The sequence below is a fragment of the Bipolaris maydis genome (genome assembly GCF_028858645.1).
Source record: "Bipolaris maydis strain C4 unplaced genomic scaffold PSV08scaffold_11, whole genome shotgun sequence".
NCBI lineage: Eukaryota > Fungi > Ascomycota > Dothideomycetes > Pleosporales > Pleosporaceae > Bipolaris > Bipolaris maydis.
In genome coordinates this window covers 54,161-72,725 of record NW_027093867.1, presented here as the reverse complement: position 1 = coordinate 72,725, position 18,565 = coordinate 54,161, and the positions used below count along the sequence as shown (strand labels likewise).

The 18,565-nt window shown below is 51.3% G+C and overlaps 5 protein-coding genes across 5 annotated transcripts; 2 read left to right on the top strand and 3 right to left on the bottom strand.

The window, feature by feature from the left end:
* The first annotated feature begins 814 nt into the window (after positions 1-814).
* Positions 815-1,711, top strand: PSV08DRAFT_364117 (uncharacterized protein). The gene has a single exon (XM_014218636.2). The coding sequence runs from the start codon at positions 973-975 to the stop codon at positions 1,462-1,464; it is 492 nt and encodes a 163-aa protein (XP_014074111.1). The 5' UTR covers positions 815-972; the 3' UTR covers positions 1,465-1,711.
* Positions 1,712-4,895: 3,184 nt separating this feature from the next.
* Positions 4,896-6,191, bottom strand: PSV08DRAFT_206647 (uncharacterized protein). Its single transcript, XM_014218637.2, has 3 exons — positions 5,902-6,191; positions 5,615-5,845; positions 4,896-5,566 (listed from the first exon to the last, which is right to left on the bottom strand). The coding sequence occupies exons 1-3, from the start codon at positions 6,022-6,024 to the stop codon at positions 5,240-5,242; spliced, it is 681 nt and encodes a 226-aa protein (XP_014074112.1). The 5' UTR covers positions 6,025-6,191; the 3' UTR covers positions 4,896-5,239.
* Positions 6,192-11,224: 5,033 nt separating this feature from the next.
* PSV08DRAFT_411195 (uncharacterized protein) lies at positions 11,225-13,406 on the bottom strand (the record flags this gene model as incomplete). The annotated part of the gene is made up of 2 exons (XM_014218639.1): positions 11,225-11,483; positions 11,532-13,406. The coding sequence occupies 2 exons, from the start codon at positions 13,404-13,406 to the stop codon at positions 11,337-11,339; spliced, it is 2,022 nt and encodes a 673-aa protein (XP_014074114.1). The 3' UTR covers positions 11,225-11,336.
* A 1,013-nt stretch (positions 13,407-14,419) lies between these two features.
* PSV08DRAFT_364114 (acyl-CoA N-acyltransferase) lies at positions 14,420-15,601 on the bottom strand. The gene is made up of 2 exons (XM_014218640.2): positions 15,099-15,601; positions 14,420-15,039 (listed from the first exon to the last, which is right to left on the bottom strand). The coding sequence occupies exons 1-2, from the start codon at positions 15,520-15,522 to the stop codon at positions 14,771-14,773; spliced, it is 693 nt and encodes a 230-aa protein (XP_014074115.1). The 5' UTR covers positions 15,523-15,601; the 3' UTR covers positions 14,420-14,770.
* Positions 15,602-15,822: 221 nt separating this feature from the next.
* On the top strand, positions 15,823-17,864 carry PSV08DRAFT_227374 (heterokaryon incompatibility protein-domain-containing protein; the record flags this gene model as incomplete). Its single annotated transcript, XM_014218641.1, has 2 exons — positions 15,823-16,596; positions 16,993-17,864. Exons 1-2 carry the CDS (start codon positions 15,864-15,866, stop codon positions 17,862-17,864), a joined length of 1,605 nt encoding a protein of 534 aa, XP_014074116.1. The 5' UTR covers positions 15,823-15,863.
* Between the last annotated feature and the right edge of the window lie 701 nt (positions 17,865-18,565).

Here is an 18,565-nt window from a genome sequence, read left to right as displayed (position 1 = left end):
TTTTATGATCATATCAATTTTCAACTCTTTAAACACAGTTTGTCTCTACTCGGCCATTATCTTCCCTTTGGCATAACCCGATTTCTCGTAACCATCACCCTCCAACAACTCTTCACTTCCCCTCTCACAAATATCCTACAACCACTCCATCATATCATTTCCTCTACGAATTAATCTTTTATGCGCTGCCTGTGTTATAAAGCGGCATGAATAAAAAGGGCTAAAAACTCCACTCAGACTCACATTGGGAATACTAAGGCAAATGTGATAATCTTTTCACCAACTCAAAATCATGGCAAAAGTCAAGATAGAGCAATGCTACGCATTTCCATCCATACCCTGATTCGTGATTGTAACATTCGCTCTGCATCTCAGCTCTAGTGCTACCACGTTATTCCTCAACAATTATTCCAACCCCTCACTCACGACACGATCGCTCAACACGATACAGCGGACATGGTCCGGACTGAGACATTATACGCCCCAAATAGAATAAAACGTGTCTCCCCGCCTAGGATACCCAAGCGAGTTATTGCATACCCTAGACAAGTGCAAGCATGCTGCAACGTCGCGAATGCGCTTGACATCATTCGGGACTTGTGCACCACTGCCGATCAAATCAGGCAGACTATTGCATCACCCTCTTTGAGCACAAGTACGAGCAAAGCTTACAGACATTGCAGGACGCAGTCACATCATAGGAGGATTTCGATTGCTGATCTCTGCCAGGCTAAAATGCTGACATGCACGCACACGACGTTGCGGCTGAACCCTGAAAGCGCGAGGCTGGTTTGGTCAGATCGACATTGACATCACAGCCACAGTCAATAAATATGCATATAGACCCGCGTCGAGTACGAGCTATAACCCTCCCCACCTCAGGAAATCGATAGAAAAAAAATAACCCCGCTGCTTTCGTATCGTCACAACGCTGCCGCGTCATTTCGCGAATTCGTCATCACAACACTCACCATGCGCACTGTCTTCACAGTAGCAACGACGGCAGTACTCTGCTCCCTCGTCTCCGCCCTACCAACATCCAACCTCGACCCACGAGCAGGCGGCCCGGCAATCGTACCCATCCCCTCCACCTGCACCGTCACGCCCCTCGCGCCACCCACCACCAGCAGCAGCAGCAGCAACAATAACAACCAGTCCTTCCTCCCCGCCCCCGGCACCACCGACGCCTCCCTCTACAGCGCCTACTACCCCTCCTTCTCCTCCAACAAAACACAAATGGCCCAACAGTGCCTCCAGCAATGCTACGGCTACGGCGACCATGTCGAGTGCAAGACGGCGTTTTGGGCTGAGAACGTGCTTGTGCCCCCGGGGTATTATGGTACCCAGGGCGGATATCTGGCTACCGCTTGCTTGATGTTTGATCGCTTGTTGGGCCAGGGAGATTTTGTCGCGGCACCCGAGGGGCAGGGGACTGGGGCATTTGCCGCGACGGTCGAGTGTTGATGTGATGATGGGGTGTGATGGAGTATGAGACACGAGGTATGGGAATAGGTTGGCGTTTTTTTTTCGGCTTCGTGAGGGTAACATGGGTTTACGAATATGGTTGAACACACCAGGATGACATTGGGATGGATGAGTTTGATGGATACGTAATGATTTCGCTTACAGCGTGTTTTTGTTTTGTTTTCAGAAGCGACAAACTTTTAGAATAAAACTCAATTCAAAAATCAGACATGATGGATAATACGAAACCGAGGAGTGCCGCTTGCGGATATACTTTTGCGGGGAAGCTTTGAATGGTGTCTCAACTTTTGCAAACAGCAAATACCTAGTATGCTTATAGGCGATTGATCAACTATAATCCCTAGCCTCGTTAGCCGAAAAAACAAAGAGAATTCGTACAAAGAAAACATATACCAATGACGTTCCTTCGATTCAGACATATTCGTTTTCTTTTTTTCCAACAACACCAGATCGAACAAATACAAGACATGGACATGATTGGGAAAATAAAACCTCAACTTCATTTTCACTGCAAATGTGCAACCGGCTCTTTGCATTGGCATTTGTTCGCTAAAACTACTGTCTCATTTCAGACCACTCATTGATGTTCCATGATACCATAACCTGTAACCACTCTTATCTGCAACCACAAGCAATATCGTGCTACTACTCTACCTCTTGTTTCGTTTCTCAACAGCTAAGCGCGCTACACATGTTGCCAGAATATCCAAACTCTGTTCCACCCCGTATCTCTAGCACAGTACCATTTCCCATCAAACACGACTTCTTCACACCTTCCCAAACCATAAACCCCCAACCACTCATTCATCACATGTGTGGCCAAGAAAACAAACGTACGACTTATCATACCACTTCTCTCTCTCTCTCTCCCTCATCGTATACCCAACATTCTCCCTCCCTCAGACCACTTTTTTCCCAAACCCAAGACGACCATCAACAACAGAGCCGCAACCGTTACAAAGCCATGTAACATCCCAAACCATGCTAAAAAGGGGACCAAATTATACCACGGTCCAACCTTTGGGCCTAGGCCCCGTCCCGCGAAAACTACACTATAGCCTCCTTCGGTCCCAAACTCGTGTGCATTTGCCATCGGCCAACACCGCTCGTCACATGATACAGCTTCCTCTTTTCCCCAAAGACACCACCAGTTCTTTGGCCCGCCACCCATCACTTGGCCTATGTACTAAACGCCACAATCATACCATGAAATTAAGAAAAAAAACCTCCCCAGTACCTACTGTGGGCGTCTCACAAACCAAAAAGGCTACATACTAGGAACTAGACGACACCACACTAGCCTTTCGCGACTTCCCACCCCCCGAACATGTCATGACGGTTCCTTTATTTTAGGCACTTAGTTTACCATTTACCCTTTTTTTTTTAAAAAAGGTTTCCTGGGCTAAATTAGTAGTAGGAAGAAAGAAACAGGGGAAGAGCGGATGTAGCTAGGCTGGATGAGGTAGGTAGTGCCGATTTAACTGGGGAAGGGGGGTTTTTTTTTCCATCGCGCAATGACTGCTTTGTGGTAATGGGTAGTACAGATGGAGACGCTGGCTTTTCAAATTGTGTGTAGAATGGGCAGGTATACACGGGATGAATGGGGGGGGGGGGGGGAGGGGAATGCATGACAGATGGGCTAGTGCGTTAGTGGAGGATGGTTAGCGAGAGGAGAGGGGAGAGAAGAGAGGTGGCTAGTGCGTGTATACGTATGTGTAAAGTAATGTGGTTGTTTTGGCCCCCAGAGGAGGTTTTTTTTGGGCATCGGACTTTTTGGCGTGTCTATTTGTGTGTATTGTGTGGGTGTGTGTGATGACGATGCTGCAAAGTGGGGGATTCAAGAAAGCGGTCTGCAATTCTATAGTTATTTCTGGTGGTCATGGTGGTTGTCGAGTGCGAGACATGTGTGTTTAGCTCCACGGGTGGTGAAAAGAGGCGGCAAACACGTGAGCTGGCTGCTAAAAACATGAGAGAAAGTCGGGTTCGGGTACCTGTCCCGCAATAACGTGCAGCAACAACCTAACCAACTTTTTTTCTACTTCCCCCTCAGCCTCGAAGTCTTGTCCCGGCCTGGAACATTTTCGTCCGTACTACTTCTCGCTCCGAAATTGTACCGAGTTTCTCATTTCTCCAAATGCTCCTTCTCTCTTTTTTTCCCCAAGAGTAAGGAAGAGAGAAAGAGGGTGTGAAAAAAAACTGACCATTGCCCGTACACGGCAATACCCATTCGCTTGCCTGCAGCCCGGAAAAGTCTAGCCCAATCCCAAAAAAACCCCCACTTACGGATACCAAAATAACTCCAGCTCCCGGACCACAATCACCTACGTGTTATGCCCTTTGTCCCCCCCCCCCCCCCCTCCACCTCGCTTGACCAGTTTTTGTAAAATGCACTCCACCGAGTGCACTGTCCCCCCAAGTCTGTGGGGTCACAAAACGGGCGAAAGAATGTCGGGTGGTAAAGATTCGTGAAGTACACTAGTAGTTCCATACTTGGTTCCACCCTTCCCTTCCAGCTCCGCTCCTACGAAGCAAGAAAAAAAAAGGCACAAGAACAAAGTAAGCCCGAAGGGCAATGCATTGTGCCCGATTCCTCGATTCACAATTCATGTCTCGGATCTTAAAAGAAGAAGCGAGGATACAAATTAAGATACACATGCACATGTACATGCTTATACATGTGAGACCTTGTTTTTTTTCTTCTCTTCCTACTGATGCTTTCCCTTTTTTGGCAAGCGGAAAGCTAGCTAGTTAGGACTGGTGCACCGTCAGGGCGGGTAGAAGGAAGAAAGAAGAAGAAGTAGTAGTAGTAGTAGTAGTAGTAGAAGAAAACGGGAAATGCCATGTGGTATAGTAGTAACTAAGTAAAGTAGTATCTATGCGAACCAGCCAACCAGCCAGCCCCAGCCAGTACCCAACTTGACTCACTCCCCAACCCTAGCCTCTATTTTTCTTTCTTTCTTTCCCTAATTGGTGGAAATATCCGGGGGGAAGGGAGAGGGGGGGGGGCGGGGACCCTTTCGCAGTAACGGATGTTCCAAAAAAGAAAAAAAAGAGAGAGGGCTGATGAGGCTGGTGTAAAACTAGGCTTAACTCAAAAAAAAAAAGAGAGACTGACTTGGGATACCTAGTAGCCTTTTGCTGACTGTTTGGCCTGCTATATCGGGATACGAGTCCGTGGCTTGCTCTAGCGCAGAAAACGAGTTATGGGGGCGCGCTGGCGGCCGGTGCGCGGGGTGGAGTCGAGACGAAGCGGAATGCGGTTATTTGGGATTTTTAGGGCTAACCCGGGTGCAAGGGTCACGGGTCCGTGTGAAAGAGAGGGTGGGTGGGCAGGTAGCACGCAAGACGTACAGTAGTAGTACTCCTAGTTGGGCTAACGCAAGATATGCATGTAGTATGTAGGCAATGTTGAAAAAAGAAGATTGATTCTATGGCATTATGGTTTCCTATCAAACAAGATAACTATTTCGGCCGTAGCTACGTCAAGGAGTTACCCGCCGTCTAAAAAGGTATTTACGCTTTCTGACAAAAACAAACATTTGCCTATTCTAGATAGTGGTTTTTGTTCGTCGTGAGCGAGCAAGCGAGCGAGCGCCAGAGAGAGTCATTGTATGTAACCTGCCCAAACCCCAAACCCCAAAGCAAAAGCGCTGCAAAAGAACAATCGTCGTGGAAGCGTGGCGAGAAGAAGGGGTATACAAGAATTGAAGCGATGCAACAAGCGATGGTGGAAAGAAAAGACACGGCCGGCTGATCAGGAAACAGCTTCAGTCTTGACCGGTGTCGTACTCTTGAACTCGCCGTGCAGTATTTCGAGTAGTTTTCGTAGAGTATCTGAGTTTGTGCTGCGTCGACGTGTGGAAGTGCCGTCCTCATCCTCACCCTCAGCATCGTCGTCCTGCGTAAGTAGCTCAATGGTTTTCCGGAGCTTCTCGTACGCAGCATTCAGTTCAGAGTGTGAAACCTCGAGCTTGTTGTACTTTTCGTTGAGAATGGAAAGTTGGTTTTCAAGATCCCGGGCATGCTTTTCTTTTCGCTCACGGAAAGCGCGCTGGGCAGCACGATTTTGAGCTCGTCGGCGCTAGTGCTGGTTAGATGGGATACTGCGTATTTTTAGAGTCAGACTTACGCCAGAGGTTGTGTGTGTTCGCTCAGTTGGGGCGGCTGTGTGCACGGCTCCAAAGGTTGGCTCGACATGTTGCAATGGTCGGGGACTGCAGTATGGGCTGTCGTGGTCGGATCCAAAATCCGATGGAGTCATTGGCATGGGATACGATCCAAACTGCATGGGCTCGTCGACAATCTGAGGATAGTATGCATGCTGTATTTGGGTGGGAAACTGGTCATATGTGGAAGAAACCTTTTTTTTGAACATGAGTTTTGAGGAAGACGGCACTAGCGTGGTCAACTACTTACGGGCGATCCGCTGAGGCTGGGGACTTTGGACAACTCTGGGGGCATGTCGAACACGGTGGTCTGGTGCGGGGGAACAACGTAGTTGCCCTGGGCCATCCAGTAGTCAAAGGAATGGGAATCCATTGCGGTGGTAGTTTGGGTGTGCTGTAAGCAATGACGAGAAAGAGTGGCGGTGGTGGTAGTAGTGGTGGTAGTGGTGATGGTTAGTAGGTATGGATGGCAAGGCTGAGAGAGTGAGTAGGTTATGGCGTGCGATGGCGATGTCTGTCTAGGCAAGTTGCTTATGTGGTGAAGAAGGCTTACACAACAGTGGGCAAGCTGAGATCTTATACAGGAAGCGCACGACGGGCATCGAGTGCGTCGACGTACTAGTCGGTAGAGATGGTGGCCGAGGGCTTGGACAGGGATTTGGGAAGCCCATAGCCATGGGCATGCCACCATGTCCGCTTCCAACGGCCACAGCGGAGCCTAGACATGTGGCGCTGAGCGAAAATACGTGCATAAGGCGAGCCTGACGCTTGCCTCTGCGTGGGACTGTCGCAATACTTTCGGCCCACGCGTCCGGGGGCACAGACCAGGCGTGCAGCGGGCATCCCAAGATGTTGTTATTCTCGTCGAGGAATGGCTCGCCAGGTTGGAGCACCGATTGCCGCGGGGCCAGGGGCGTGCATGGAGGCGTGCGCTATGCTGGTTTGAGTGTTTGATAAAAAGATTGGCAGGCCTGCTGAGCTAACCCGCACATGTGCAGCACGCACGCCCGTCATTTGTGCCCGCCTTTGACAGCATTCCAAAGGTGCGTGGGCGTGTCTTTTGGAGAAGAGGGCCGCTGACCATGCGTGGTAAGGCTGGACGAGGGCGAAGACAGCGGTGGCGAGGGGCAGGGCGGATGTAGGGAATAGTCAGTAGGCAGGTAGGAGACTACTGGACACGCACACAAGCGGCATGGACGGGGTGCTTTGGTGACGGGGCTGTTCACATGCAGACCCGTGGGTGGTGTCCGGGACGGTCGAGTATAGGTTGATGGTACGCTAGCCAACGACAGGAGGGCCCGGTGTCGCTATCGCTGCAGTGACGTACGGAGCCCGGGGGGCCTTCAGCTCGTCTGCACGAGTTGCTTGTGGGTGAGGGGAGGGTGGGCGTAGGCCGAACTTGGGTCGGGGTCACGTGTCGTTCGCGCTAGCCACAGACAGCCACAGATGCAGCCGCCCTCCACTTCTGTCACCGCCCTTCGGCCTCCCTTGACGACGACGACAGCGAGCCCACGGAGCCGAAAGGGCGGCTGCGTGGTGCACACAATCCCCAGCCTCAAGCCGCTCCAAGCGGTGACTCTGCGATAACAGCCCTGCATCGTGCGGGCCGACGAACACCTGCTGCGACTAGTCGACTCTGATACTGCCGACCAAGGGACAGCACGACACAGCACCATGTCAGTCAACAGGACGCGGTGCAAGTCGCTGGTTGATGGCTGGTAGCATCTGGCCGCCTCGATCGGTCAAAGAATGGCCTGCTCGAGGCTGGGGATTGGCGGGCGGGCGTGACTGGCACTAGCACGTGTTACCCTCGACTCTCCCAGTCCACGTAAGCGCCGTAGCCATGACTTATCAGCAACCTCTTCCATGTAACATTGCTGCAACCGACCGCTACCTGTCTACTCCCACACTCCGGCTCTTGTACCCTCCTCCCACGCCACCCTCCGCGGCGCCATCGACTCCTTCTCCACCATTCTGCCCCCCAAAAGCAACACCTGGTCCCTGTTGATCGGTCCTGCCCGCTACACTGCACTAGCATGCACACATACATACATAGACACTTGTATACCATCGACACTGATGCACCACAGACATCGCTCTCATGTCTGCCCTGTCGTACGACTTGCACATGCATTTGCACCAATCCACGTGGCGGCCGACCAGGCCACAGCCCTACCTGCGGCCTTCTGCTGCCTTCTGCTGCCACTCCGCGAGACTACTGGCTGAAAAGAGTAATTTTGCTTTGGGCAAACAAGACCGCTCCGGTGACGTACAATTCCCCCCATGGAGCCGTCTGGACTCTGCCCCCGGCCATTGCACTCGCCTGGAAAGCCCATCCGCTTCCAATCCCCTTGGCCAGTTACGCATAGGCGCTGCCAGCTAGCCGCATCCCGTAACGATCATCGGCCGCTGCAGCACGTCTACACATTTGCCTACAGCAGCGAGACAATATGCATATGGCTATCTTATCTGATTTGCATTTCTCCCATCCACTGCTTCGACGCCCCTGCTACCTGCAAGCAAGCCCGCTCAAGATATCTCCTACCCTGCCTACATAATCGCTCCTGCGAGACAACCACTCAACATGGCCTGCCCCGCTGCTGACACAACTCTTCCGCTGCATCGTAAAGCACCAAGCCTACCCAGCCGGCTAAACAGTCAGCAACACCAGCAACTCCCAAGAAGACCCTGTGTACCACCACCATATCTAAGCGACTCGTGGGGTTTGTTTCTGCTCTCCCGCGTCGTCGTGTACCCGCCCCGGAAACTATCGACACCACTAGTCCCAGCCCGTGAATTGTTAATGCAAGTCTTGTGCATTTATCAACACAGCCGTCTCAATAACAAGCACTGAAGGATTCCCACCACCTGACACTTGTCTGGTAAGCACGCCTAACGACCACGAGTCGGACTGCATGTATTTTCTTCATTTCACGCACAGCCTATCCTCCCGCCTTATAAATATCTTAGCACAATCCCCAATTGTCATAGCGTCATGGGGCCGGCCCATCTTGCTCAGGGTCCAGTGCCAGGTCAATCCGGCGGACGCTAAGACAGCCCTACAAAAGCACTGCGACGTTGCTGCTTTTACTCACTGACACTGGTTGCTTGCTTCCGATACTCCATGCTCCAGATTCATCGTACGACACAGACACAAGCCCACAGCCTGTGCATGCCAAGCTTTTCCCTGCCATCTTGACACGCGGGGAAACTCGTCGTTGACAATGGGCGAGGGAAGCAAAAAGCCAGCCACTATCGGACATCCGTCGTGGTTGGATACTCTATGCATCTGTATTGGTAGACTACGCCTTGTGTATATACGACCGAATCTCCTATTGTAGACCCTAGTCTCCTCCCCTAGACATCCTTGACTCCTTTCGCTTGAAGCTTTCCCGACACTTGTTTCTTCTCGCTTCTTGGTAAGCTTCGCGCTCGCATCCCGCCTTTCGTTATTTCCGCCTCTAGCAGCGATCCATCCGTCACTTGTCCTTTCCTGCCAGCTGCCTCTTCCCCCCTAAAACAAAACCACACCAGAAACTCACTCAAACATACATATTTGCCGATTATGCCCGACGGCCGTACGCGTCAACGGGACGCCTGGAAATGCTGCCTGCAGATTCCGCGTCTGCCCGCAAGTTCCCCAAACGCAATCTTGAGCCCACCAGGAACATGCCCCTTGTTGTAAAATACCTCACTACCGTCACAGTACCCCAGTCTACTACCATCTTACACAAAACTACATACGTATGCATCTAAAAACCGCCCGTGCACCCTTTGTCCCACCCCCCTCCCCCAGAATAAAAACCCCCAAGAAAACACAGCTCGGAACCGATCCGCAACCGAATCTTCACCTCTAGCAAGCACACCAACCCCCCCCCCATGTCAGCGACACACATATGCACATAATTTCCTCCCTCGCATAAGCAGCACCCGACCTAAACCACCCAATCAAAACCCCCCCTCTCTTCCTTGTTCTCTCCAGAAAGCCACAGTCCCAAGACACAAGTCGACCCAAGCTGCAACCCCCCCAGCGAAAGCCAGTCATAGCAACAGCAAGGGAGGGAGGGGGGGGGTTCTTGGTAACATCCATACATATCTTATCCTTGACTAGCAGCAAACTACGTATCATGTGGTTGGTGCGTCTTCCTTCCATGCATCCTTCTAGAATGCACCCTTTCTTGTGTCATTGTTGGCATTGCTCAAGGGGAAGGAAAGGGACTGCACATGTGTGTGTGTGTCTGTATATAAGCCTTTGACGTCAGTGCGCATAGAGATGCATGAGTGGGTGGATATTTTTTTGAGCCTCAAACCTTTTTGCTTCTTTCTTTCTTCTCTAGGCGCTGACGTAGGTCCGGGGGGGGGGGAAGAGAAAAAGCTTGGGTACGCTTGTTGCTTACTGTGATGCTTGCGTGAATTGCTCATGTCATGTGGGTATAGGAGAGTGATAGGGGTGGACTTTGACTGTGCATCTTGCTCTTCTTGTCCTTTTCTCCCTCCTCTTCCTACTCAACTACTCACGCTCTGCCGTCTCTCACAACACCATCCCCGGTTATCCAAGCACATGTCGAGTGTAGTGTAAGAAACTAACAATTGAATAAACAAGAGAGACACCAAAAACTTGTACCCATTCGAAGCAACTAACACTGCTAAGCCATACTTCAATACTCCATTTATCCAAATCCACATACACTATACACTCCTCGAGCTGAGCACTTGGGTCAACTGGGAAATGCACCACCATGAGCATCCATGTTTGGCAAGACCATGTTGCAAACTCAATCATAGCATTTTTGTTGTCTATTTCCTACCAACCCCTATCAATCCCCATAATGTCCTCGTCCAATCTTCCACCATGCCCACTTTACCAACGTTAGCACTTCACATCGTCACATGCATAAAACTCATAACAGTCATCATATTGAACACATAAATCTCATCCTCGCACTGCCATGACCTTTGCAAACATGAACAAAGTATCATGGGCAGAACACGAGGACGCAAAGGTGCAGGGATTGGATACTGCTTCGAAAGGCCGTATAGAAGAGGGACCGGGGGGTACGGCACATGTCGCAATCGGTAATCGCAGGCCCTAAAGTAAGTATATTGGCGCAAGGGAAAAGCAACCTAAGGGTAGGCCGAGGAAAGAAACCAAATCGCAAGGGCATTCAAAAAAGAGTCCGGGATTCCACGGGGGGGGGGGGGCGCTCCAAGGGGTTTCCAAAAGGGCAAGGTCTCCAAGGTTATGGGATTATCCAGGTTGGTATACGGTAAAGAGCTTTGGGAATTACCAGGTGGATGGCTTAGGCAAGAGTTGCTAGGTGATCGGGCGGAGGATTTCGCAAAGGCTGCGGGAATAACCGGGAGGATATATGATGCGAAGGCTGTGGGGGGTGGCCAGATGGGTTTGGTATGTCGCAACGGCTGCCGGGATAGAGGATGGTTGTTGCAAGGCGGCCGAAGGTTGCTCGGAGGTTGCGCTGGAATCGACCGTAGCTGCAATGGGGCTTACCTTCACACTTCACCTCGACACCACGCATTGCCATGAGGCACCGACCAGATTGAACGTGGTAGTGTTGACAACTACTCGTGATTAGCATGCAAATTCCCCCAAATGCCTTCGCTTTTAGTTTTCCAGGACGCCGTATCGCTATGCAGAACAAGAAAAAAGAAATCAAAAGGTATACTCTACAGAGTCCACAGACCGCTCCGTCGTTTGCCCATGGGGTAGACGAGGAGGGCCGCCATGAACAAGCCGACAGTAATGCCAATGGCAATCTGGATCATGGAAGCTGCAACGTTGAAGACAATAGCGTTCAAACTATCGGGACTCGACTGATTTGCGTTAGAATTGATCATTTGAGATGCTACCAAGTGTCTTACATCAGCCGCTCCTGCTGCGCCTTTGATCAAGGCGGACGCGGTTTTCAGAGCAGAGTTGATACTCCCACTTGATGCAAGAGATCCAGGGACCTGTACATAGACAGCGGGTAGGAGGACAGCAGCGGCAACTCCGTGGCGCAGTCGACTGTAGAGGTTGGCCAAAACACCGACGGTGAAGGCACCGAACGTGTATGCGATTGGGGCAGAAGACGAGAATTTCTTGCTGGCGTAGAAGTTGACCAAGTAGCCAGCGAATGCAATGATGATCATGGCAGGCATTTGCTTGTACTTTGCTTGTACGGTGAAAGTCGTGAAGAAGACATAAAGAGGAACGAAGAGGAAGCTCCAGTATGGGTGCAGGGGTTCCTGGCATTGGGTCGCGTTGGTGGCATTGCTATCGATAGCACCGTAGATGGCCGTGCCGACGGTTATGCCATATCCCAAAAAGAGAGAGTAGATGATGGCAAAGACGAGTCGGATGGAGCCAGGCACAATGGCACGGGACTGGAGTTCGAGGGCAGAGCTCAGGACCAGCCACCCAGGCAGGATCAAGGCGATGGCGCTCTGTGCAATGGCTGAGAAACAGAAGAGATTTCCATTGTTGATGCTGCCAAAAGCACGAGCAAGGAAGCTCATGAGAATGGTAGCCGTGATCTCGAAAACAGTGCTGTACGTCTTGGATAGTGGAGCGATGACCAATTGGAGCACGCCCAGAACCATACCAAGAGCGAGGATAACAGGCATGTCAATGAAGCGTGCTGAGAAGAAGACGGAAACGGCCGCGCTGGCCAAGCCGTACATGATGACGGTCAACCAGACGGGATGACGGTCTTTTGCGTTGATGACGGTGTCGAGGCGGGCAAGAGCTTCGTCGAGACTGATGACGTCATGCAAGACCTCCTTGTAGATCTCATGGGTATCTTTGAGCTTAGCCAGGTTGACGCCCTGGGCAGTGCGGACAATCTTGACTTCGGCGGTATGGGTAAGGTTGTCGTCGAAGGAAATGATCATACAACCAGGGATGTAGAGAAACTGGCTGTTAATCTCGAGAACCTTTGCTGTCATGGCAAGATATTCCTCGAGGCGATGAGTAGGTGCGCCAAAAAGCATGAGAGCACGACACATGCGAATAATGTATTGCTGTCGCTTGAGGATGTTGGCCACATGAATCTTGATCTTGGCATCCTGGTCTTCTTTGGCCTTCCAGACTTTTGCAACAATGCCACCACTGGCCGTCCGCTTGTGCTGGCGTGGCCGCAGAGCGGGGTCTTTCTTTTCATCTTTGGGGTTGGCCAACTTGGCCGAAGCACCAATCAGAGTCGCCAGTGTGTCGGTGGACTGGATGGGTTTGTTGGCATTGTACCATTTCCGTTTTGGCGTGTTGGCGCCAGAGGAAGAGACCGGATGGGGAGGGGTGGCGTTGCTGTGCTCGGAGGCGGCGTCGGGAAAGGCAGGCACGGGGTTCTTGTATGTCTGCAGGATCTGATAGAAGATGCCTCCATTGTTGTTGCCTGTCACGGCATAGCCGCCTTCCGAGTCGGTGTCACTAAAAGCATGACCTTCTGAACTCTCAGCACGTGCGGCTTCGGCATGTGCAAGGCGGGCATTGTGGGCATTGAGTAGCTCTTCGGCGTCGGCCGTGTGCTGGTCGACAGTGTTTTGTCCCGAATTGGGCCCTTGGACGGGCTCATTGCTGGGCTCGAGCTGGGGAGAAATGGGGACTTCAACATTGGCCGAGCTGTTGAAGCGCACTCGTGTCCTGCCCGTCGCCTGCTCAGGCTGTACTGAGGGTGTTGGGTAGGTGGGGGCAAGGTGGTCGAGCTCGTGAGCATCGACGTTTGTGCGATCAGACGAATGGGACGAAGTGGGTTCCATTGCGGGGAGACGGGGCGCCCGGAAGGGGAGATGGCAACGAAGAGAATGTGCTATTGTGTAGACCAAAGGAATGAGGGCAGCTGTGGTCGGAGGGGAAGTCGAGCATATATCGGCATGGTGCTGGGTGCCCAGGGCTTGGGCAGTGAGCCGTCGCCGGCGTTACCTCATGGGCCCAACAGCGTTTGCGGCCGTCGATGCGAACCCAAAGGACCAGTGCGTCGCGGGCGCGACCTGGCGGTGGATCCGAAGAATGGATCAAGAGATGGTAGCGATGCTTGGGAAGCGCCGAAAGGAGAAGTCTGCGAGCAATCTCGAAGTCAAAGGCGGCGACGTCGGTCACGGGTGATGCAACGGGCCCGGCTAAAAGTGGAAATCTGTGTGTCATGGATTCGCTGATTGGCCACTGCCACCAGCAGGCGGGCTAAAGTCAGCGACACCCGACATGTTCTGCGGAAAAAATCCATCTCACCACCACCCGCCGGCACACTCGCCCTCACCCCCGACTCGACGACGCGAGTCCCCGTGGGGCCTGCGACGGCCAGCACTGGTCCAAATGCCCCTTTGATCCCTCCTTGGCTGCGCTGCCACCGTGTCAGCAGCAAGTTAGAGCACGCTCTAGAAGCATCGCGGGATCCACACAGTCCCTGGCCATGGCCTCTCCGCGACGTGCACCCAAGGGGTTTGAACTAGCATGTACTATGTACACAGCAACATGTGTGTATGCGGTATTTCTGCTACACAGAAACGAGTGTCGTAGACCGCCTCAATTTGCAAATGCACTCGCCGTAACGGTCACGCGCAAATGTGCTGCCTTGCACAGATATCATAGCCGCCCTGGCTGGGCGAGTTGAACGGGCATGCGCCGTGTGTACTGTCGTGTTAGCACGTCGTCTATTGCTCCATGTGCCTAGGTACAATTAGCATGTAGAGTACGGAGAAAACCTTCTTCGCAGCAGTCACCTCAACATGACGAAATATTACACAATGTCCTAAACCCATTCCATCCGTCCCGGAGGCGAATCCTGCATGTTGCTGAAGATCTTTTCAGTTATCTGGAAATAGTACCTGACTGAACCAACAAACGAGATCCCCTGCGTCCCAGCAGGGAAGCTTGTTCCGCTAGCATGCCCATGACGCACCTCATGGCGCGTCCCGGCACTCGAAAACCGATCCCGAGCAGATCGCATCTTTAGCGAGGACCCCTTCAAGAGATCATAGCCTACGCAGATCTTCTGAATAACTGACCATCTGTGGGCACCTGGTGCTTATCGATCCACCCTGATTGCTGGATTGCTGTATTCGTCATTATCGTCTAGGCGGACTGGATGTGTTTTGGAAGCTGAGTAGTATCCTCACGCGGCTCTTCATCTCAGCCTCGCGTCATCCTCGTCTTGCATACCACTGGGCTCATATACACAAGCAACTTCCTCGTACAACTCGCCTTTGACCACCAACTGAATTCTCCCCTTTTCCCTAAATCCAACTTTTGCATAAAATGTCTCGGCTGCCTCCACAGTGCTTTCCAAGTACGCAGGAACCCGTTGCTTGTTGCATGTGTCGAGGCCCCAGTCAAGTAGCATTCTGCCCACGCCTTGGCGGCCGTGGTTCGGTGATACGGCGATCCAGGATAGTTCTGTAGAGACCGACATTACCAAGAGTCAGTTGGAAACGAAACATGACACGTATGCTTACCGTAATGCCGACAATCTCCAATAGTACTGTCCGCGACTTTCGCAGCAGCAGCTCTCCATGCATTCAAAATGTCCCAATCTGTCCCCTCTGGTAGGTTCCAACGCGGTGCTGTATATGTCTTTTTGCCACCGCTGCTTCTTTCATCCTCCTTTTCTTCTACACAAGCCAGACACCACACTGCAAATCCTACTATCTCTCCTCCACCGTCCTTTTCCATATCTGTAGACTGTGCAACCACCACACTCGTCCTCTCATCAAGCATGTCGGCGATTAGCTTTTCTTCTACGGCGCATTCAAATGCCGTCCAGATCGCTTGCGTAGGATAGATGGCGCGCATGAGCCGGTTGGAAGAGAAGGCTGATACATGAATACTAGCAAGACGTGGGGCAACAGAAGGAGTCGCGGGGTAGACGCGGATGGCCATTTTGAACTGCAGGGTGGGTTTGCGGAGGAATCAGCCGTTCCTTTATATGTGATGCTTGGCCGCGATTGTAGGCGATACAAGTTGGCATCTTGTGCTTGACTGGTGCAGTCGTTGATAACAGATGCTGTGGTGATGTTTGGTGGCTGTGCAATCATTTCCCAGATGCACCGCCACACTGTTCCATCGCGTGGGCGTATGTACACAGCCATCCTGCCTGACATACGAAGAAACCGAAGCCGCCCCAATACGCCCTGACAGCGCTGGCTATTAAGAATCTGAGCGCCCCGCTTCCACGAAAACATGAAAACTGCAGCTGTCTCTCCACGCCATAAGCTATCCAGATGGCAAACACCTCACTTTACCAACCGCTTGACCCAACCCGAGAAGAATTTCGACTTCTTCGCATACATCCCACAAACATCCCGCAAAGCATCATCTCGTGCCAGCTCTTCACTGTCAGCCTTGTTGAAGAACCATCATACAAGGCTCTATCCTATGAATGGGGCCAAAGGGACATCACCAAACCCATTATAGTCAATGGTATCAGAGTCCAGGTTACCCACAACCTCGAAGCCGCACTACAGCGCATCCGTCAGTCCGAATCAGAAGTCATCCTATGGGTCGACGCAGTGTGCATCAACCAGCAAGATCTTGATGAAAGGAGTACCCAGGTGGCCATGATGAGCAGACTGTATTCCAAGACCACGCTTACTTACGCATGGCTGGGTGAAGATGACGACGGTAGCGCTGAACGCACATTTTCCCTCATCCGCGGTTTCGTCGGGGATTTTACCGAGCGTGTTGAGGACATTGATCAATTCACTATCAAATTCGGTAAGGGCCAGTGCGACCAAATGTTCTTTTGCCTCCAGGATTACGTTGCCCAGAATCTTCGGGACGGTAAATCGGCCTTGGTCATGTCTGATATTCTAGATATGAATTTGGTATTTTCTAGATCATACTGGTATAGGACTTGGGTTCATCAAGAGCTCGTTCTTCCACCCAAAGTATCAATGCTTTCCGGCTCGGTGTCTATATCATTCAATATGATGATGGTTTTCGGGGACATAATCAGTGGCATTCGATGCCAAAGCATTCGGTGGAAAGACATTACCAACGAGACCCTTACTGCTTTGTGGGAACTTACCTTACCTCCCGCGCTTGAACTACGGTTAGCCAATCTGGGAAACATCCTTGATGTAGTATCAACCTTGATGCTATGTGATGCTACAGACCCCCGCGACAAAATCTACGGCATTTTGGGTTTTTGTGAAGGTCCTATTCCTGTCACCGTCGACTACACCAAGCCAGCAGCTCAAGTGTTTGTAGAGTTAGTTAAAAACGTCGCTGAACAAAGCGGACGTCTTGTCCTTCGACAAGACCCAGACAGCAATATCGATCCCTACGTCCCGAATCTGCCGTCCTGGACGCCAAATTTTCGCACAGATTACATCGAATTTACCAATTTAGACTGGATTGGAGTGCATGCCCATGGGGGATGGAAAGCAAGAATCTTCCCCACAACTTCTCCTCAGTTGCTACGGACCTCTGGGTGTGTAGTAGATACCGTCCAATCAGTCGTCCAGTTCTCGACTCCTCAACAGACGACAGACGCTTTACTTGATTTCATCGTGTCCAATATCACCATGTCTCATCCCACGGGTACTACCTTTCTCCAAGCACTTTGCTGTAGTATCCTCGGATATTGCTCCGTCGATGGATTTCAATACCAAATTTCCATGTATGACATCCGTACGTTTTTGCACTGGATACTAGACTGTAGGAAGGAAAAACCCTTGTTGCATGGGCGATTCCAGGCTTTTGTTGAACAAAACAATCTCATGGCCCTCTTTGAATCTGTTCCAGACGAAATCTCGATGAGCTTGCGATTTGCGGCAGTTACCGGAGCCATCGATCATCTGCTTGAGCCATACAAGGACGCTAAAGACCATAGTGCTTTCCTTGCAATGACCCCACAACAACGTATGGCGCCTTTTTGGGGATCTGAATCATACCCTGACACTTTCCAAGCAGATATAGAATGGAAAATTCCTTCAAAATGCGTCAACCTTGAGCCTATGAGGCGAAGGATCAGGGGCTGGGCCTATAGTAAAAGCTTAATAGTCACGGAGAAGGGCTACATAGGCTTTGCAACCCGTGGTGTTTTGGTAGCGGACGATATCTGCATTGTCGCGGGATGCCCATACCCCACTATCGTACGGCCGTCAGGTGGCCGTCATCAAGTCGTTGGCGGTGGCTTCATCTTTGGGTTGATGGATGGAGAGCTATTCAGAGACGGATACTTGACGGACGATAGTCAGCAGACCTTTGAGTTTGTTTGAGGTATCCACCACACTACCTTTTTGTACCGAAACCTCTGTCCCATCTTTGGGTAACACTAACTGTTAGACGATGGGTGCCTTCTCGTCTAAGGACGTCTAGGAAACAACTCCGCTTCCGATATACTCAAGGCTGGAATAATATAGCGAGACCTCTCGAGAGTTAGAGTTGTAAGGTTTCATGCTTTGCGAATACGTTTGCCAAACTATTGTGGCTCCGCAAGAGCATTGCTGGTTCCAACATCCGCGTTGAACAGAAGAAACAATAATTCTTCACCGATCATTCTACGTTCCATAAATGCGGTATATGTTTGCTACCCTTCTTAAAAGACTAGATGGGTCGACTTGGGGAGGACTACAACTCAGACTAGAGCCATTTAAGAACGGTCTTACTGGCATTGGCATGGTAAAACTCTTTGAAGGCATGAAGACGGCCATCCAATCAGACGGGCGCAAACCTTATTTTTGGGTGCATTGGGTGCGTTTGACTCCTCATACCGAGATTTCCCACATTGTTTGACAAAGGACAGGCCTGGTCGCGAGCATAAGTAGAAGGTGGACATACCGCCACGCATGATTATGGGTTGTTCCCGAAGAAATAAAACTTTATGCTTTACCGTGATTTCCAAGGGCTAAAACGAGCGGTTCCAGGACAGATTTTGTGCTACCCTTGTTGCGAATATGAATTCCGAGGCCGAGTATGC